General features: G+C 41.4%; 1 protein-coding gene across 1 annotated transcript in view; it reads right to left on the reverse strand.

The window, feature by feature from the left end:
• The window catches only part of LOC138366495 (cilia- and flagella-associated protein 251-like), a 12,621-nt gene extending 559 nt beyond the window's left edge, over window positions 1–12,062 (reverse strand). The window contains exons 1-2 of the mRNA XM_069327550.1: window positions 11,968–12,062; window positions 6,622–6,995 (exon numbers count right to left, since the gene is read on the reverse strand). Coding sequence (XP_069183651.1) covers window positions 6,622–6,995; window positions 11,968–12,062 — 469 coding nt within the window. The remainder of the gene's footprint in view (window positions 1–6,621; window positions 6,996–11,967) is intronic.
• Window positions 12,063–20,194: the final 8,132 nt, after the last annotated feature.

A 20,194-nucleotide genomic window follows, 5' to 3' on the forward strand; every position in this document is an offset into this window, starting at 1 on the left:
GTATTATTTATTATTTAACACTTTTGGATAGCAAAATTGTATGTAAAGTATATTTAATACAAAACAGAGATAAATAAAACAATAAATCTAGTATTTGTATTTGCAACACTCACAGAGCAGAAATATTCTTAAATTTTTAAGAATTTTTGTTCTCACTTTGTTAAATTAGATGAACATAATATTCTGCAGAACTTAAATAACAACATGGCTGAACATTCAGACGCCCAACTCACACATCTGAAAGTTAAGCAACGTTTCGGTCTGTCGTGGACCATTCTCACGTTGTGGACCTAAACGTCGCGACTTCCTATATTTTCAGATGTGTGAGTTGGGTGTATAAATATTTTTTTTTTATTATTGTAATGAATGAGTTAAAAATAGTTGTACTCTGGGAGTAATAAGAAACATTGTGAAGCCCATCTGAAAGCAAGTGATTTAAATATTCGGGTTTTATATTCACTTTTTATTGAACAAAATATGGACTAATATTTCTATTTTATTATTTTATCAGAGAATTGGACGTTGCACATAAATTGACTCACATTGGTTCAGCTGTTGTCGGCTAGTGCGCCGTTCTTATGTTGTTCCATGTTTATCTTGTGTTGATAAGTGTTGATCATGTTCTCATGTTGATCTTGTGTTGATAAGTGCATTGTTCTCATATTTCTCTGTTGATATATGAATAGTTCTTATGTTATTAGTTTTTCTTTGAACAACACCTTCACATTGGATAATAATAAATTCAATTATACAACATTGCGCTAAAAAAAAAAGTTCCATTAACGTATTAAAGTATTAACGAAGTAAGATTTTTTTTTACAAAATCTTAGAATTGCTTGTGAAGGTTTGCGTGGACTGTAGTCATTGTATTAGGGTCTCATGATGTGTATCATGACTTCCATGGTCCCTCATTATTTTCATTGTATTGTTGTATTGGAGATAATAAATAATAATGATGATACTATCATTGAAGATACTATAAACAACTTTGAGTCATAAAGTGCTGGCCACTAATTTGGCGTTCTTGCCCAACGACTTATCTCACGTTGTTAGACAGTGTACATGGTAGTGTACATGACAGTGTACAAGACAGTGTACATAACAGTGTACATGACAGGACTACATATGTATATAATGACTAAACCACACATCAAAACACTAAGTAACGACATTTAACCATTTCTTGACAATGGTCCGTCTTGGATCATTGTCAAGTCGTGTAATGGACAATCGTGTAATACACACGTGTATATCTATACATCTATACAGATGCACAGACGAAGTCGTTTCATCCAGAATAAAATTAGTGGACTCGTTTTGCTGAAACGTTTGGAACCTAATTATACACTTGACAATTCAAACGTCCCGTAAATTAATGCCTAATGCATCGTGATACTGAATAAGCTTCCAAGTTATACCTGCACTTCTACAGGTAAGTGGAGAGAAATGTTGCAATTCGAACGTGCAATAAGTAATGTATAATTTACACAAGTGACACAAAATGTTGTGAAAATAACAGAAAAAAATAATGATAAATTTTATGTTCTTTGGCATCGTAAAATCTATTTGTAGTCATGCCAAGGAAAGTGTCAAAATATGGCAAATATGGCAATGCTCCACTAAGTGAACAATGGTAACGTAACCAGTTAATTTGCTGTAAATTAACTGTTATTAATACTCGTGTTATTAAGAACAGAATGTTCTTCATATTAAGAACAGAATGTTCTTAACTCTGATGTAGGTGTTTTAAATGCGGTACACTCTAGGTGAACCTAGAGTGTCTACTATTCTTGCTTTCCCATGAAGGATATTATTAAGACTTGTTAACGGGGGTAGAAACTGAGTTGTGGGAGACGGGGAAGCCTGACTATGCGCGTTAATGCAGTCAACCCATATCAAGATGATATCGTAAGATGCGATTGTTAGTCAAGATGATATCGTAAGCTAAGATGGTATCGTAAGATGGTATCGTAGGTTATAAACAGTTTGCTAGTGGGAAGGTTTACAGGCCGTAAGAGAGTCGTAAACGCCAGCTGAATCAATAAGATTACCCGCTGTAAAATCCAGAGTAAACCTAACCGCCAGCTCTAAAATACTTCATGAAGACTTAACAGCAAATGTACTTGAAGCATAAGCATGTCTTTCCCGAAATTTCATGTGAAATATCTGAAATATCTTATGTAATAAATATATATATATATATATATATATATATATATATATATATATATATATATATATATATATATTATATTATATATATTATATAATATATATATTATACTTTATTGTACTGAGCCTTGAGCTTCTCTCATCCTTCGCCGGTGGACACAATTTACGTGAAGGTGACGTTAATCTGAAGTATAGTGTGGGAATTATTATTATTATTATTATTATTATTATTATTATTATTATTATTATTATTATTATTATTATTATTATTATTAGCACTTATGTACTGCTGTCTTTTGCAGGGTGGGGCTGCTTGGGGTGTGGTGGATGTCGTGTGGTTGCTAATAGTTCATTGATGAGGTAGTTTGTTGCAGTGGTTGTATGGTTTAGTTGTATGGTCTGTTGCTAAGACAAGCTTCACCAGTTTGCTTGTTTGGGATCAGGCGAGCGTGGAAATTGATATATATATATATATATATATATATATATATATATATATATATATATATATATATATATATATATATATATATATATATTCGTGCAAGGGGAACATTGATCTGGTAGTTACATGTGGCAGTGTCACATGTTCTGGTAATCACATGCTCTGGTAGTCACATCTTCTGGTAGTCACATCTTCTGGTAGTCACATCTTCTGGTAGTCACATGTTCTGGTAGTCACATGTTCTGGTATTCACATGTTCTGGTAGCCATCTGTGCCACCTCGTTTGCTGGTCTGTTCTTGATTTAGGGAGCTGTAGAGAAGCCAAGTGTGACACAGAAATTGTGTAAATTTTAATATACACACACATATATAATAAGTGCAAGTTACACTTTATGCCTGCAAATTATATATAATTATTTGGCAAAATATTCTGCATCGTATCTCATAATTTATAATGAGGACTTGCGTGTATTTTAGTTTTAATAAAATAAGTTATTTATGTTTGTTACTTTAATACTTGTCATTGTATTGTTTTCTTTATCATTACTCACTTTTTTGCAGCACATATATATTTCAGCATTCAATAATTTCAGCCATATATTAAAATACAGTAGTGTATCAGTAGCTAGAGCCACATGTATTAAAATACTTTAAATTCAGCCACATATACTGGAAAAAAAAAAAATATATATATATATATATATGTACAGGGACGCCTTAATCCGCTTGACCATCACGACCGGACATAAGGTCGTGATTATTTGATAAAATGCTATGCCCAAGATTACCATCCGAGTGCCGGCGGGGAAGTGGTTCATATAGCCTCGGCTATCATATATATATATATATATATATATATATATATAACGGTGATCTTCTTTTAAGAATTCGTCTTGACAATAAACAAGAAAAAAGGTCCCTTCCTTGCGTCTAAAAAATATTTTTTTTTGTTACTGAAAAAAAGTTGGACGAGGGCAAAGTAGAAAGATGTGTTAAAGAAATCTTAATTGATGCATTTGGTTGCGCCTGGGCCTTGATTAGGGCTAAAAGCTTTTTAATGCCAGTATACCTCCAGATGATTAATTCATAATGGGTGTCAGGGGAAAAAACCCCACCGTCCCAGGGAAAAAACTCCGTCTTCCCCCAGCTCCCTCCCTCGTCTCCCTCCCCCCCCCCCCCCCCCCCCCCCCGCCATGCCTCACACAAAGTTTTCGCCTAATTACAAATTTCTTCTGAGGTTGAGAGAGGGAGGAAGACGAATAAAAAGAGGCGAGATTCGAGTTGGGAGGTGATGAAAAAATCAGCTTCTCGTAACTAAGTTATTAGTTCAGGTGGGCTCTGTTCTGTCAGGATTTTCTCTCAGGGGGAATTGCGGGAGGGATTTCTTCCCCCGCCCCCCTCCCTACGGCGCGTGTTGTTTATGTTTCTCGCGGGTTGGTGGGGACGGACAAGGGGAGGGGGGAGCGTTCGCGAGGAGTCGGATGCAGCGCGTTGTTCGCGGTCAGGAGTCGCGCGGATCCGAAGATGGACGTCAAGTCCATCTTCACCTCTCGACGCACCTTTATTGGCGGCAGCCAATCACTGGGCTCTTCGCTGCTCCTCCGCCCAATGACACTTTTTCTTGCTCTCGACGGTGGACCATTCAAGTTTGCCTGGACGGTGACGCTAACCAATGAGCGGGCGTGAGGCAACACCACGGCTAATTAACCCCACTAATTACCAAGATGACAAAAGAAAGATTTTCCCAGCGCAAAAGTTAAGTAAGCCGGCATTACAAAAATGTATAATTAATTCCTGTTTTGGAGTCTAGACAAAAAAGAAAAAAAATCAGCTGATGAAAACGTTGTTTTTAAAAATTATAATATATTTTTGTTTTATATTGTTCACTCTTGTCAGGTGACAGTCTCAATGGTGTAAAAAGTTATATTTTTAAGCTGTGTTTTCTTTCTTATTCCTCTCTCTTCAATTGTTTATTAGCATTCTTCACTCGCTCAAATTATCATAGTCTGTCTTATTCTCCTCCATTCTTGACTGTTCTTTCATTCTCACAATTGTTGTCTACGATGCATATCACTGCTGATTGTCTAGTGACATTATTATGAATGAGCTGCTTAAACTTAATTAGTATAGTCATTAATAATATTAATGACTATAATAAAATAACAATAATAATATAGCATTACTATTGCCAATAATAATAATAATAATAATAATAATAATAATAATAATAACGATGGTATTAACAGCTGAAGGAGGCTAACCCTTCAACTGTTAGAATTTAACACGTTGATATCATGACAGTTATGATGTCATAACTCATAATTGATATCACTTATGGGTTATGTAACTGATATCGTAACATTGTCCAGGTCGTGGCACGGTTGTCCTCAGTGCTGCTGGCGTCGAGTCGGGCTCTTGGGCCCCAACTACCTGCATTTCAGGCCCAGTGGGAGATCCTCATTTCATGCACCATACCCTGAGGTGCTTTCGGGGCTTAGCGTCCCCGCGGCCCGGTCGTCGACCAGGCCTCCTGGTTGCTGGACCGGTCAACCAGGCTGTTTGACGCGGCTGCTCGCAGCCTGACGTATGAATCACAGCCTGGTTGATCAGGTATCAACCAGGTGGTATGGTGGTGACTGATCTGGCTTCAGTGTCTCATCTCATCATGTTCTACGGGCTGCGCTCGCATTCTGGGATCACGCTACATCTGGCTCCTGGGATTATCAGTCCCAGCATCAGGCAACATCTGGCTCCTGGGATTATCAGTCCCAGCATCAAGCAACATCTGGCTCCTGGGATTATCAGTCCCAGCATCAGGCAACATCTGGCTCCTGGGATTATCAGTCCCAGCATCAAGCAACATCTGGCTCCTGGGATTATCAGTCCCAGCATCAGGCAACATCTGGCTCCTGGGATTATCAGTCCCAGCACCAAGCAACATCTGGCTCCTGGGATTATCAGTCCCAGCATCAAGCAACATCTGGCTCCTGGGATTATCAGTCCCAGCATCAAGCAACATCTGGCTCCTGGGATTATCAGTCCCAGCACCAGGCAACATCTGGCTCCTGGGATTATTAGTCCCAGCATCAGGCAACATCTGGCTCCTGGGATTATCAGTCCCAGCACCAGGCAACATCTGGCTCCTGGGATTATCAGTCCCAGCACCAGGCAACATCTGGCTCCTGGGATTATTAGTCCCAGCATCAGGCACCATCTGGCTCGCTCTGGGACTAACAAGAGTGGAAGTAACTGCGCCTCTCTTGCCAATGTAAATTTCAATGTTATTTTGACCGATTTTATTTCACTAGCTGGAACGTTTACATACCAAACACTGAAAACTTTTTAATACACATTCCCAAAAATCTTCTTGGAGAAAAAAAAAACATATGTCAGGTTTCGAACCCTGGTTTAGGCATCCGTAGAACAACTGATAGCGCGGTGCTGTACTCCCTATAAGAAAAGATCAACTTATCACCATTGGATCCTGTATGGTGGCTCAACTAAGTGTATTAAACGTGTATAATACAAGTGAAACAGGGATGAGCAAATGATGGGCCAGATTCACGAAGCAGTTACGCAAGCACTTACGAACGTGTACATCTTTCCTCAATCTTTGACGGCTTTGGTTACATTTATTGAACGGTTTGCAAGCATGAAAACTTGCCAATCGACTGTTGTTATTGTTGTAAACAACCTCCTGGTGCTTCGGAGCTCATTAAATGTTTCATAATTGTAAACAAAGCTGCCAAAGGTTGTGAAAAGACGTACAGGTTCATACGTGCTTGCGTAACAGCTTCGTGAATCTGGCCCACCTGGTAAGGAGTATGCAGGAAACTGAGTCAGACCGCTTTACCTCCTCCAGTGCCTCCTGACTTGTGTCTGCTTGTCGTCCTCCACCATTCAATGTTTTGTATGTAAAAGCCGCCTCCTGACACACGTCTTGGTAAAGCCCCGAACCTGATCCCTAAGTCCTTTCATCTTTAAAACGCCTCCATTCCACTTACAGCTTTCCTTGCGGCTTTCCTTCTGGCTTTCCTTGCGGCTTTCCTTGTGGCTTTCCTTGTGGCTTTCCTTGCGGTTTTCCTTGCAGCCTTCCTTGCGGCCTTCCTTGTGGCTTTCCTTGCGGTTTTCCTTGCAGCCTTCCTTGCGGCTTTCCTTGCGGTTTTCCTTGCAGCCTTCCTTGCGGCCTTCCTTGCGGCCTTCCTTGCGGCCTTCCTTGCGGCTTTCCTTGCGGCCTTCCTTGCGGCTTTCCTTGCGGCTTTCCTTGCGGCCTTCCTTGCGGCTTTCCTTGCGGCTTTCCTTGCGGCCTTCCTTGCGGCCTTCCTTGCGGCCTTCCTTGCGGCTTTCCTTGCGGCTTTCCTTGCGGCTTTCCTTGCAGCTTTTGACAATTAAAAGATAAGGTTGCTTCAACAACTATGGACCACGGTATGACCAAACAACCAACCCAAAGTCAGTCTTAACACCTTTCAAAATAATGTGTAAAGGCAGCGCGGCTCTCCAGCTCTCCTCTCTACATCAACGCAAATAACACGAGAGATGAATGCAAGCCTCGCTGCATTGTTGCATATAAAGTTGCATAAATAATGTCATTATAGCTTGCAACAAGCAAATGTAACTAACATAATTGGTGTGTCAAAAATAATGATATTAATAGCTATAATAAATATATAACAGAGATATAAAATTGATGATAATTAATATTTATATGAAATATCAATAATGATATAATAAATTTTTATAACGAGGGTAAGAATAATTAGCAGGAGGGAGAAAGCTGGTATAATGAGTGAGGGAGGTGGGTGAGGGGTGAGTGGTGAGGGGTGAGGGGTGAGAGGTGAGGGGTGAGGGGTGAGAGGTGAGGGTTGAGAGGTGAGGGGTGAGAGGTGAGGGGTGAGGGGTGAGAGGTGAGGGGTGAGAGGTGAGGGGTGAGAGGTGAGAGGTGAGGGGTGAGAGAAGAGGGTGAAGGAGTATTGATATACTTATCAGGAAAAATAGGGAATGGGAAGGAGGTATACCAGGACGAGGGGAAGCCATGGGCATAGAAGGGGATGGGGCATCCTTCAGTGAGTGAGGCTGAGGCGGAGAAGGAACCAGGAGGTAGAGGGGAAGAAGGGAGCTCAAAGGATAGTGATAGGGTGAATGATACTAAATAACACCCTCGGAACATCCGTTTCTTCACTTCCCCTCACTATCACCATATTCCTTCCCCCTTCACTATCATCATATTCCTTCAGTCGCACCTCTTCTCCCTGACTTCCACCCATTCTCCATGATCTGAGTTTCCCTCTCAGAACATAGAGGTTACCTTTCTTCCCCTTAGTTTCTCTCGCTCCCAGAACATCATCCTCGTTCCTTCTCACCCAGACATTGAGGTATCTAAGATAGGAGGCCCAGGTAATGGAGGTTACATGTTAGAAGAAAGTCGCGCAAGGCCAGAAGACTTTAGAGGAGGTCAGAGAATATCTGATGAGATCAAGAGAGATCAGGATATTCCGAAGAGTACATTAGTTCGTCCGGAGTGGTCAATGAGAGTTATACGCTATATCAGGTCAGGGAGAGTCAGACCAGGTCAGGAAATATAAATATATAAACTATGATGAGACAAAAACAGTTATATAACATTAGGGGAAGTCAGGAAAAGTCAGATCATATCGCAAAAATTCAGACAAGTCCCAACGCCGGAAAATAAAATTCAAACGAGGTTAGAAAATGCGGGCAAAAGCCGCACAAGGCTAGGAAATGGCAGCTAAAATCAGACTTAAGGCAAGTAAGGTCAGTGGAGGTCACACAATGAGAGGCGAAGATTGTCTACTGCACACAGCAGAGGTCATAAGCTCTAAAAAGACGGATCAAGGAGAGGCATTAGAAGTTGTATACGATAAAGCAAGATCACACAAAACTAGGGAATACTACTTAGTTCGTTCCCATCTACCAACTTGTTGAAACAGAGTTGCAAGAACCGTTTTTGTTTGCATAAAAATCAAGTACAATGTCGGGACGTATTATTGGTCGAGAGAATATTTCATCCCCAGTTTCAGATATTTTTTTTCCCTCTGAATTCTCTGTTGCGAGGATTTTTTCCTCTGAATGAGCGGTAGGAAAATACCTGGAAACGACCCCCAGAACTTTTGGGCCAGAGATTTGCTGCCTCAAAAATATTTAGAGGTGTTGTGAAAAATGTGCAGTGCTTGTGGCTTTATACAGGGAGACGGAAGGTTTGTGGCGGTGGATGGTTGGATGGGGGAGCGAGAGGGATGGTTGGGTGGTTAGGGGGTTGATGGTTGGCTTAGCTTCGACTATACTCGCTCCCAGAGTTTATTTTATGAACTCTAAGAGTAAACAAGAGTTTTCTTATTTTCTTGCTCTAGTATCGTACTGGCTTAGTGTTTTTGTTTATAATTACTGTACCCCCCCCCCCCCACACACACACACACACACACACACACACACACACACACACACACACACACACACACACACACACACACACACACACACACACACACACACCTGTTGTAGAATCATCTAGGATATCGGGGAGCTGTTAAAATACCATGGAGCAAATTAGTGTTGGCAGTCCCGTCTCCCAAATTAGTTTAATTACTTTCCACTTTTGTTAACTGGGGATCAAATTGGGAGAAATGGAGGCAGTGTAAGGCGGATGTTGTGCATTAGTTGGTGTATATTGGTGTTAATAGTTGCGTGAGTGTTGTCGGGTGTAGCGTGCTCAAGTTAGGTGGTAGTTAATGTCTGTAGGGAATAATGACGTAGTTGGATATAGGGCAGTGTTGGTTGCTGTAACAGTGCTGGTTGCTGTAGCAGTGTTGGTTGGTTTAGTTGTGAACTAGACCATTGTCTTATGGTCAGTGTGTGTGTTTGTGTGTAATTACCTAAGTGTAGTTACAGGATGAGAGCTACGCTCGTGGTGTCCCGTCTTCCCAGAACTCTTTGTCATATAACGCTTTGAAACTACTGACGGTCTTGGCCTCCACCACCTTCTCACCTAACTTGTTCTAACCGTCTACCACTCTGTTTGCGAAAGTGAATTTTCTTATATTTCTTCGGCATCTGTGTTTAGCTAGTTTATATCTATGAGCTCTTGTTCTTAAAGTTCCAGGTCTCAGGAAATCTTCCCTATTGATTTTATCAATTCCTGTTACTATTTTGTATGTAGTGATCATATCACCTCTTTCTTCTGTCTTCTAGTTTTGGCATATTTAACTAGAAGACAGTGTGTGTGTGTGTGTGTGCGTGCGTGTGCGTGTGCGTGTGCGCGTGTGCGTGTGCGTGTGCGTGTGCGTGGAGCGGCAGTGAACCATCAGAGACCAACACACAGTCGACAAGGAGAGAGGTGCCCAAGGGAGAGAGCCTGCAGCAATAGTGGTGGTTGTGTACCCGTGTAATATTCTCCCGACAGCAAGATGTATTCATTAGCATTGGCCGTCGACAATGAATCTATGAGGCTGTTCACGACGGGTCTATCAACCTTGCAGTAATGACACCTTAATTACACCATTAATAACATTTCAGAAGTCTGGGAATGAGTGGTATGTGAATGTTGTTTTTCAAGCATGTTCAAAATGCCTTCCAGTCATGCCCGTCGAAGCAGTGGCTGTCTTAGCAAGGAGTAGTCTGGTTCGAATCCTGGCTACCTCTCCTCCCATCCAATACGTCGCGTTTGGAACGGAATCGGCCAATGCGTTAAACTTGCGGCAGTGTAATATTGACGTTTTCTATGCATTGGCCTCTATAGGTTAGGGGTAGGGTTGCTTGGGTTTGTACATTCCTGGGTAGGGAAGGGTGGTGCAGCGTGGACGGTGGCAGTGGCCGCCCGTCCTCCTAAAATGATGGTACATATAGTATGTATTTGGTCACATATACCAATATGTACTGCTTCACATATACCAATATATACTGCTTCACGTATACCAACATGTACTGCTTCACATATACCAATATGTACTGCTTCACATATACCAATATACACTGCTTCACATATACCAATATGTCCTGCTTTACATATACCAATATGTCCTGCTTTACATATACCAATATGCACTGCTTCACATATACCAATATGTACTGCTTCACATATTCCAATATGTACTGATTCACATATACCAATATGTACTGCTTCACATATTCCAATATGTACTGCTTCACATATTCCAATATGTATTGATTCACATATACCAATATGTAATGCTTCACACATACCAATATTACTGTTCTACACCTAAACATTCACGGTTTGCAGTAATAAATTTGGACAAAATGGCATTCAACTAAATGTGACTAAAGGACCTGACCTAAGGTGTGATCCCAGGCCTGATGCGTGCTATTATAGGCCTAATGTAGTGCATATATATGTGCAGTACTTGGACTTGGAATAACTAAATAAACATTAATAGTACAAAACGTGAACTTTTGTTTTTTTGGTTGATGCATACACATTGGTAAGTTGAAATCATTTCAGTGAAAAAGGAAATTATTTTTAGGAGGATGGGGATTTGATTCCTTGTGCTTCTCCTTGTAATCACCTTGTTTCACACCTCAATAAGACGCTTCCCGACCCACCTTCCTGTCTCGCGAGGACAGTTCCTATTCCCCTTCCTTCTGAAGACCAGGTGACAAGTGTGTGTATACCTCTAGATGTATAGAGTTACGGTTATCTCCTGCATAGCATAGCTTCCTGTTCCTTACCACCTATATATCAGCATGCTCCAATATCAAGAAACAACAACAACAATACGTGCCAAAACGTATTGTCTAGACACAAATTCTCCCCCCCCCCCTACCCAGCCACTTGGGTTGGATAGTAGAGCGACGGTCTCGCGTCATGCAGGATAGCGTTCAATCCCCGACCGTCCAAGTGGTTGGGCACCATTCCTTCCCCCGCCCGTACCATCCCAAATCCTTATCCTGACCCCTTCCCAGTGTTATATAGTCGTAATGGCTTTGCGCTTTCCCCTGAAAATTCCCTCCTTCCCTTCACTCCCCCCCCCCCCCCCTCCACCCTACCTTCCACGCGAGACAGCACACCTGCTGTCTTACCAGCTCACCCAACGCCAGACCCGCCAAACACACAGCGAAACTACGACGTTGCTACAACGTTCGAACAAAATTTAACACCTAACAAGTTATAACATCCAATATAACAAGTTGCAAGAACGTTCTAATACGTCAAATACACTTTAAGCCAAGATGTAACAACTTTATTACAAGTTGTAACAAGCGGAAAATAGGGACAGTTACAGTTTGTGTTTCCAGGGGTCAAACTATCACGAGTGTCGTTATATTGCCGGTTCCTCGTCTACAACTCCAGCATTCGCGCCATAATGGCGTCACACCCCAACTCCAGCATTCGCGCCATAATGGCGTCACACCCCAACTCCAGCATTCGCGCCATAATGACGTCACACCCCAACTCCAGCATTCGCGCCATAATGGCGTCACACCCCATATAAAAGGACTTGCCAGCGTCCAGTGCAGCAGATTACCCTTCTAGGGCTCATTTCTTCCGCATCTACTCTCGCCTTACGGGTGACGGTAGACGCACATAGCATTTTGTATAAAGTATTTCCTTCACATTTGTTATTAACGTAAAATTCACATGTGTATATGTCTCTTTTGATTGTGTTTTAAGCCAAGTGGAGAAGGGGCTTTGTTTTCATTAATTGTTACTTATCATTTTGTGGAAAATTAAAGTTATTTTTTGTTATATTAAATGTTTAAAGTTTTTATTCTCTTGTTTTTGTCGTAGCTCAGTCGATTAAGGCAGCGTCTGGGATGCTCTCGGACGTAGGTTCGAACCCTCGTCACGGCCCTTGGGGATTTGTTCATTTGATGCATCACGCTATTGTGATTTCTGTGTGTAGTGTAGTGTAAGCAGTGTAGTCTTGACCTTTTCTGCAACACAACATCGATACATTATATCGCACTATAATTACTGAACCTCTGCACTTGTTACATGAACACTTAACATGAACTTGTTCATGTTATTAATTAATAACCAGGTTCAGGTTCATTGTTCAGTAACAATTAAATTGGGTAGTATCTTTACAACACAAGGCAGCTCCAGGATACATAACTACTGTTGCAGCAGGCTTGTTGCACCAGTCTCGAGTACTAATCACATTATGATATTAATTGATTCTCAAGGCTTTATGTGTTCCTTGGAAGGCAGATTCTTAAAGGAATCCAGACGTTTTCACTGCGCTTTTTCTCCCTTGGTGTGGCTTTGCATTCCTGTACCTTTCATCTCTCCCTGTGGTCTCCTCTCCCTGTCTCCCTGGCAGACATCGCCACCCTCCACACCTGGGTGGCGGCTACCTCTCTCTCTCTACGCCCAGGTCACGCCCGCCACGACTTCCCCAGTCAAAATATTAAAGCCATTGCGTCTTGACTTGTAAGACGCATAAATATATTAAACACGGTGTGTATATGCGTAAATAAACAGAGAAACGGGTGAGTGCAATTATATGTTGCATGAGTATATATATATATATATATATATATATATATATATATATATATATATATATATATATATATATATATATATATATATATATATATATATATATATATATATATATATATATATATATATATATAACGAGAATGTCTGCTTATTCAAAGTTGGAGGCCAGACGGTTGGAGCAGAGGGAATGGTCTGAGGCACAGGGTAAACATAGGCTGGTCACGGTGGCCACAATTAAAATAGGGAACAGGGTGCCAGGGTCACACTCAGACCACCATATCCGGTTACTATTCGCCGCCTACACAGCTAAATATTTTCAAAACAAACTTCTGAAGAGAAAAAATATAGTAATTTTATTCACCCGATCTCTGGAAAATTAATAGACATTTCCTGATGTGGATAATTTGGCCGTAGTGGCATAAAACAGACGATTCGTCTACAGCTTTCAAAAGGTTTCTCAAGGTACAGGTATTTATCAGAGTAAGGTGGTAACTATTCCCTGTTTAGGATTTCACACACCACTAAGCTCCTCTCACTGGCGGCCACCCACACATTAGACAGTTATATTTCTTTATAGGAGAGAGAAAGACAGATAGATAAAGACTAAAGACACAGGCAGACAGAGAAAGAGACAGACACAGATAGAAACGAGACAGAGGGAGATAGTAGATGGATGGATAGGTAGATGGATAGAGGTATAAATAGATGGACAGATGGGAGACAGACCCCGGGCAACGCCGGATACCCCACCCCTAGGATATATATATATATATATATATATATATATATATATATATATATATATATATATATATATATATATATATATACAATACAATACAATACAATTTTATTTAGGTAAGGTACATACATACAATAAATTTTTACAAGGATTGGTAGACTTATAGGTAGAGCTAGTACATACAATGCCTAAAGCCACTATTACGCAAAGCGTTTCGGGCATAAAATTACTACACTATTACCACTATTACGCAAAGCATTTCGGGCATATATATATAATATAATATATAATGTAATATATTAGGTGTGTGTGTACATGTTGGTGTGGCAGAAAATAAAGTTTCTCCCCGTTTACCGTGACCATTACTCGCCGGTGTTAAGAATGTTGGTGTGGACCTTGTAACTCTAGCAAAGGTACGGTTGTTAAGACATAAACGTGCCAGATAATACGACAAGAAATATATTATTCCATATTTTCATTCCGCGGCGGCATCAGGAGGAGACTGCAGGTATAAACAAGATTCTGGAGGCTGGGTTACCTGAGGTGGGGGTTCCTGTGTGGGGGGGCCCCATTTCCCCGTCCCCAGACCCACAGGAGCCCATTTTTTAAAAGAGACATATGTGGTCTGCCCATCTCATTGTGAGCGCCATTTTACACTTGTCCGCTACGCATACAAATACACTTAAAAAGTGACTACACCGGCGCGCATCGGAATAAAAATAATGTCTGGAGATGCTTAAACACCACAACGCAGCCCCGGTCGGTGTCTCAAGGGGCATATGCAGTGGTGGGCGACGCGCCGTTCTGGCCTCTACACACGGGGGCGCTGCGAACTGTTTATCATTACTCGGGCTTACATCAGCGGCCATTTTTATCGTCGAGTCCATTACCCGCGCTGCACCTCGGTGTTGCCGGTGTCCTCGATGATTTTGTTATCCTTACCGAGTCTGATTTTATAACTACAAGAGTTTTGATTTTGCCTGTTCCTCTACGGCCAGTGTTGGTGGTTGAGAACTAGCGCTGGACTGCCGGTTGTGTTCTGCAGGCACACACGCACGCACACGCACGCAGGGGAGCGAGCTGCGTGCACGCACAGACGGTGGGGTTTATATTAGCTGGGTTAATGAGACCTGCCTGGCCCGATCCGACCGCAAAGCATTTCAAAACACCACTAAATTCTAAGGTAAAACAACTCGTGTTTCATTACTTCCCAGACTGCATCCTTCAGCCCGTCTTAGGATCAGACTGCATCCTTCAGCCCGTCTTAGGATCAGACTGCATCCTTCAGCCCGTCTTAGGATCAGACTGCATCCTTCAGCCCGTCTTAGGATCAGACTGCATCCTTCAGCCCGTCTTAGGATCAGAACTGAGTCATATGTTCCTTCTCCACCACACCTCCCTTCCCCCCACACCAACAAATGCCTCGCCCTCCCTTTTGTTCCTCTCTACCATTGCCCTGTCTCTCTCTCTCTCTCTCTCTCTCTCTCTCTCTCTCTCTCTCTCTCTCTCTCTCTCTCTCTCTCTCTCTCTCTCTCTCTCTCTCTCTCTTTCTCTCTTTCTCTCTCTCTCTCTCTCTCTCTCTCTCTCTCTCTCTCTCTCTCTCTCTCTCTCTCTCTCTCTCTCTCTCTCTCTCTCTCTCTCTCTCTCTCTCTCCCTCTCTCCCTCTCTCCCTCTCCCCCTCTCCCCCCCCTCTCCCCCCTCTCCCTCTCTCCCCCTCCCCCTTCACTTTCTCCTTCCCTTTTAAGTAAGATCCTTGTGTGGGAAACGATCGTGACTATGCTGTAGTGTGTGTTCTCAACTATTTGTGCATGCAAGGTCGAGCTTCAGCTCTTGAATCTCGCCTCTCCAACCGCTAGATGTCTCATAACTTTGCATTTGTTCGTGTTAAAGTCCAGCTGCCATATTTTAGAAAATATGTAGAGAGAGTTTGTAAGTTGTGTGTAAGAGTTTGCATATGTAAGCCTCACTATCCTGCAGTCCTGCTTTGTTCTGACCGTCACCAGTTTTTCGGGATTCGCCAACATAGTTATAATGTAGCCTGTTTTATCTAGCATACACTGGTATAAGGTAGCATACTTTATATACCTAGCATTGGTATAAAGTAGCCTATCTTCTTTACTATGTCGTTGACATATAGTAGAAAGAGAATGTGGTTTCAGATCGATCTTTTCTGTACTTTGTCTAATACCTCTAATCGCTAAGGTATTTCTTACTGGGATGCTGTGTCTCCTCCATGAGATGCTCTCTTCCAGATTAACCTGCCTCATTGTTGTGTTTGGTTAGCAGTCAGGTGGACGGCACGGTGTCGACCGCTCTCCACCAGTCCAGGAAGATGCAGTCTGCCAACCAGGAACAGCAGGGCTAGTAGGCTTCTCTTTCCTGAGCCCCATACTCTTGATTTCGAGGCGGGATTCATCTATGTTAAATGTTTGATGGGGCTCCTGGTGACTCTCCAGGACCTTGCAATGGATAGTTATTACTGAGGCGGAAGTGTAGTTTTGAGCCGCTCATCTCCCTGTTTTCCAGTATAAACGTACCACAGTGGTAGTTTGCCACACCTCTGGTGGGTCCTCCTCTTCCAGTGAGGAGTTAGAAGCTCTTGCAAGGGATCTTCACAAGGCTTCAGCTGCATCCTTTATTACTCTTTGAGATACCTTGTTAACGCCTCTAGCATTCATCAAATCAGAGTTACTCTATGCTCTTACCTCTTTTAGAGTTGTTTCTAATATGATCTCTCTGATTTAGGGCGCTCTTTTGTTTTAGGTGGTTGCTGAGGTTGCTGGTGGAGGGTATAGAAAGGCGATTTTGTTTGTTCTTGCTGTATTTGCATGTACAGTCACATTGTGGGTCCATGTTTTGATTAGTAGTCATACCCTGATATCTTCCGCCTTACCTCTTTGGATCTGTGGATAACGCTGAGCCTTAGGTGTCGAGTTTACGGTAGTTAGTAGTTGTTGTTTATGTCACTTACAATTCCTTGGTTCTTATATATATCGTGGTATAAATTTCTTCCATATATATATATATATATATATATATATATATATATATATATATATATATATATATATATATATATATATATTTTTGCCTTCAGTCTGTGTGTGTGTGTTTATGTTTTCCCTCTCTCTCTCTCTCTCTCTCTCTCTCTCTCTCTCTCTCTCTCTCTCTCTCTCTCTCTCTCTCTCTCTCTCTCTCTCTCTCTCTCTCTCTCTCTCTCTCTCTCTCTCTCTCTTTACACACACACACACCGGAGTCAATGCTGCAAACAACCGATGGCTCGAAAGGCGGGATTCAAGAGTCAATGCTCGATCCTGCAGGCACAAATAGGTGAATACACACACACACACACACACACACACACACACACACACACACACACACACACACACACACACACACACACACACACACACATGTACGTAATCTTCGTAATCTGCAGCAGGGACCGCAAAAGAGCCTTACAATCAGAACTCTCAGGTTAAACCCCACAAAACAGTGACAAGCTAAAACTACTTCAAAACAAAAGGTCGATCCCAAAAGCGAGCAGGACACCAAGGAAAAGAATTCTCTCAAAAACTATTTACAACAGAGACCAGCCGACTAAAGCCACCCTTTTCTTTTTTGTTAAGCTAGATACAAAAATGTATGTTTTTCTGCTACAGAGCCTTAGCACAAGTTGCTGTAAATATTTATATACTAAAGATGTAGCTAAATATTAAACAAAGTCTACTGTATATGAATAATGAACAAAAGCTGCTGCTTATGTATATATATATATATATATATATATATATATATATATATATATATATATATATTTGTAATGACATTTATATAATGACATTTTCAAATAAAGTTAGATAAATATACACACATGCCAAAAGAATAGGGGTCGTAGGAGAAGAAAATATCAAAGTGTTCAGTGAGGATCCACAAGATCTTCTCTGAGTACTCTTTATTTTCTTCTCCGAGGCTATGGGTCCCTACACTTGCACCAGAGGTGGTACCCCTTCTAGGCAAAATAAATATAAATATATATATATATATATATATATATATATATATATATATATATATATATATATATATATATATATATATATGTGTGTGTGTGTGTATATCACGAAAATAAACACGTGATTAAGAATGTGACAATGTCTATTATATATATATATATATATATATATATATATATATATATATATATATATATATATATATATATATATTTATATTTATATATATATAAAATGTATATACTTTTTATGTTCATACGTGAGGCAGCGCTCAGTGCGGCTGTGAAAAGTCATGTCTATATAACAATGAAATATTAATCTTGCGTATATATTTAACAAACCGTTTATTTTATACAAGCTTATTTTTTCACATGTCGCGCGTATTACTGTATTTATACACACATTGCGCATCAGCATTCAACATGTATATGTGCTTGTGTATGTGTATTACCCTCCCCAGCACATATTTTTTTTTATTGCTGGTGCAGACATAGACATGATACTCACACCTTTCCTCACCTGCCAGCTATACATCTGTCTATATACCTGTCAACCGCATGTTTGTCAGCTGAGACACCTGTTACCTCAGTCACGTCCTCTTAAGAAACTATCGTATTAAAGTGTCCTCATTCTAACCTGCCAGAGGACCCAAAACAGAAAACGGGATAATATGTCAATTTCGCAAGCCGCGAAAAGATAATCTTCGGCCACCTGTGAGGTGGTCTAAGGTATAGTTAGTGTACGTCAAAATGCGACGTTCTATTAGCAGGACGGGTTGCTAACCCACACCTGCTAAGACATTTGTCACCCCACATCTTCCTATTCATCTGTTAGTCACACTTACCTACATACTTGACACGCACACCAGTCAGCCACACGTGCTCACACAACTGTCAACTACACCCGTCTACACAGCTGTTGGCTACACCTGCACACACATCTGGCAGCCACACATACCTGCACACCTGTCAGCCATACCTGAAGGGGGAAATAGGGTAGGAGAATATGCATGGTTGTGAGGCAGCAAATGTCTATCTGAGGCAGAGGGGGGGGGGGAGTAGATGGTGGTGGTGACGGAGGGACTTAGAGGGAGAGAGGGAGAGAGGGAGAGAGAGAGAGAGGGAGAGAGGGAGGGAGGGAGGGAGGGAGGGAGGGAGGGAGGGAGGGAGGGAGGGAGGGAGGGAGGGAGGGAGAGAGGGAGAGAGAGAGGGAGAGAGAGAGAGAGAGAGAGAGAGAGAGAGAGAGAGAGAGAGAGAGAGAGTGAGAGAGTGAGAGAGTGAGAGAGTGAGAGTGAGAGTGAGAGTGAATGAGTGAGTGTGTGTGTGAGTGTGTGAGTGAGTGTCTTGGTAAGGAAAGAATGGTGGCCGTGAAGGAAGATGATCTTGGCTGGAATCCTGACTACTGGCCAAGATATTGCCCCGGTGTGGTTTAGGGACAATAGGGGAGGTGGAAGCCTGAGGGTGAATATGGTCGTTGTCTGACACTGGCTTCCGTCAGCCAATACACGGAGATGCAATACATTATACATTATACAACACGCCCACTCCGCACTCTTTGCACTCTGTGCCACCTCTTTGATTTTCTCTGACGCGTTTATTTGTCTTTTTCTTAGGTAAATTGTTTTGGCTTTTCAGTCTTGATTACAAAATTTCTGTATTTTTTGTAATATATTAAAAAAATTCATCTGCTTTTGCATTTTCTAGTTGTTATTGTTTGATGTTTATTATGTTTCTTTGATGTATTATAATGAGGGCCCAGAAGTTAACCAAATCTAACTCCGGAGGCATATACTATAGTACAAAGTCAACGGCATATTGTAAATAGGCGAACAACCTTCATATCCTGTGCATCACATACATGAGACAAGTCCTAGAATATGCAGCCCTTTATTTGAGCACCCATTTCAAAAGTCACATACGGAACTTGGAAAGATACAGAGGTTTACAACAATAAATGAGATTGGGCAGGAAGAAAAGTTGAAACAGTTGGATTTAACGAAGCTAGAGAGTAGACGTGATAAGGTCGTGTAAAATACTAAGGGAAATTGACCGGACGTAAAGAAATTCTTTTAGTATAGAGTAGTGGGAAAATAAATAGTTGAACGAGCAAGTAGTTGATGCCAATTCCATCCACAATTACAGAAAGCAGATAAGACATGAAAATCTTAGATCGGAGTCATTGTATTAGATGACAACCGGTTAGAAAGGCGGGATACAAGAGCAGAAGCTTGATCCTGGAAGTACAAATATGTGAGTGCGCACTCGTAGGCACACACACACATGATAGGGGGGACATGATCACCACATTCAAGATCCTCAAGGGAATCGACAGGG

The sequence above is a fragment of the Procambarus clarkii genome, chromosome 2 (assembly GCF_040958095.1).
Source record: "Procambarus clarkii isolate CNS0578487 chromosome 2, FALCON_Pclarkii_2.0, whole genome shotgun sequence".
In the NCBI taxonomy this organism is placed as follows: Eukaryota; Metazoa; Arthropoda; class Malacostraca; order Decapoda; family Cambaridae; genus Procambarus; species Procambarus clarkii.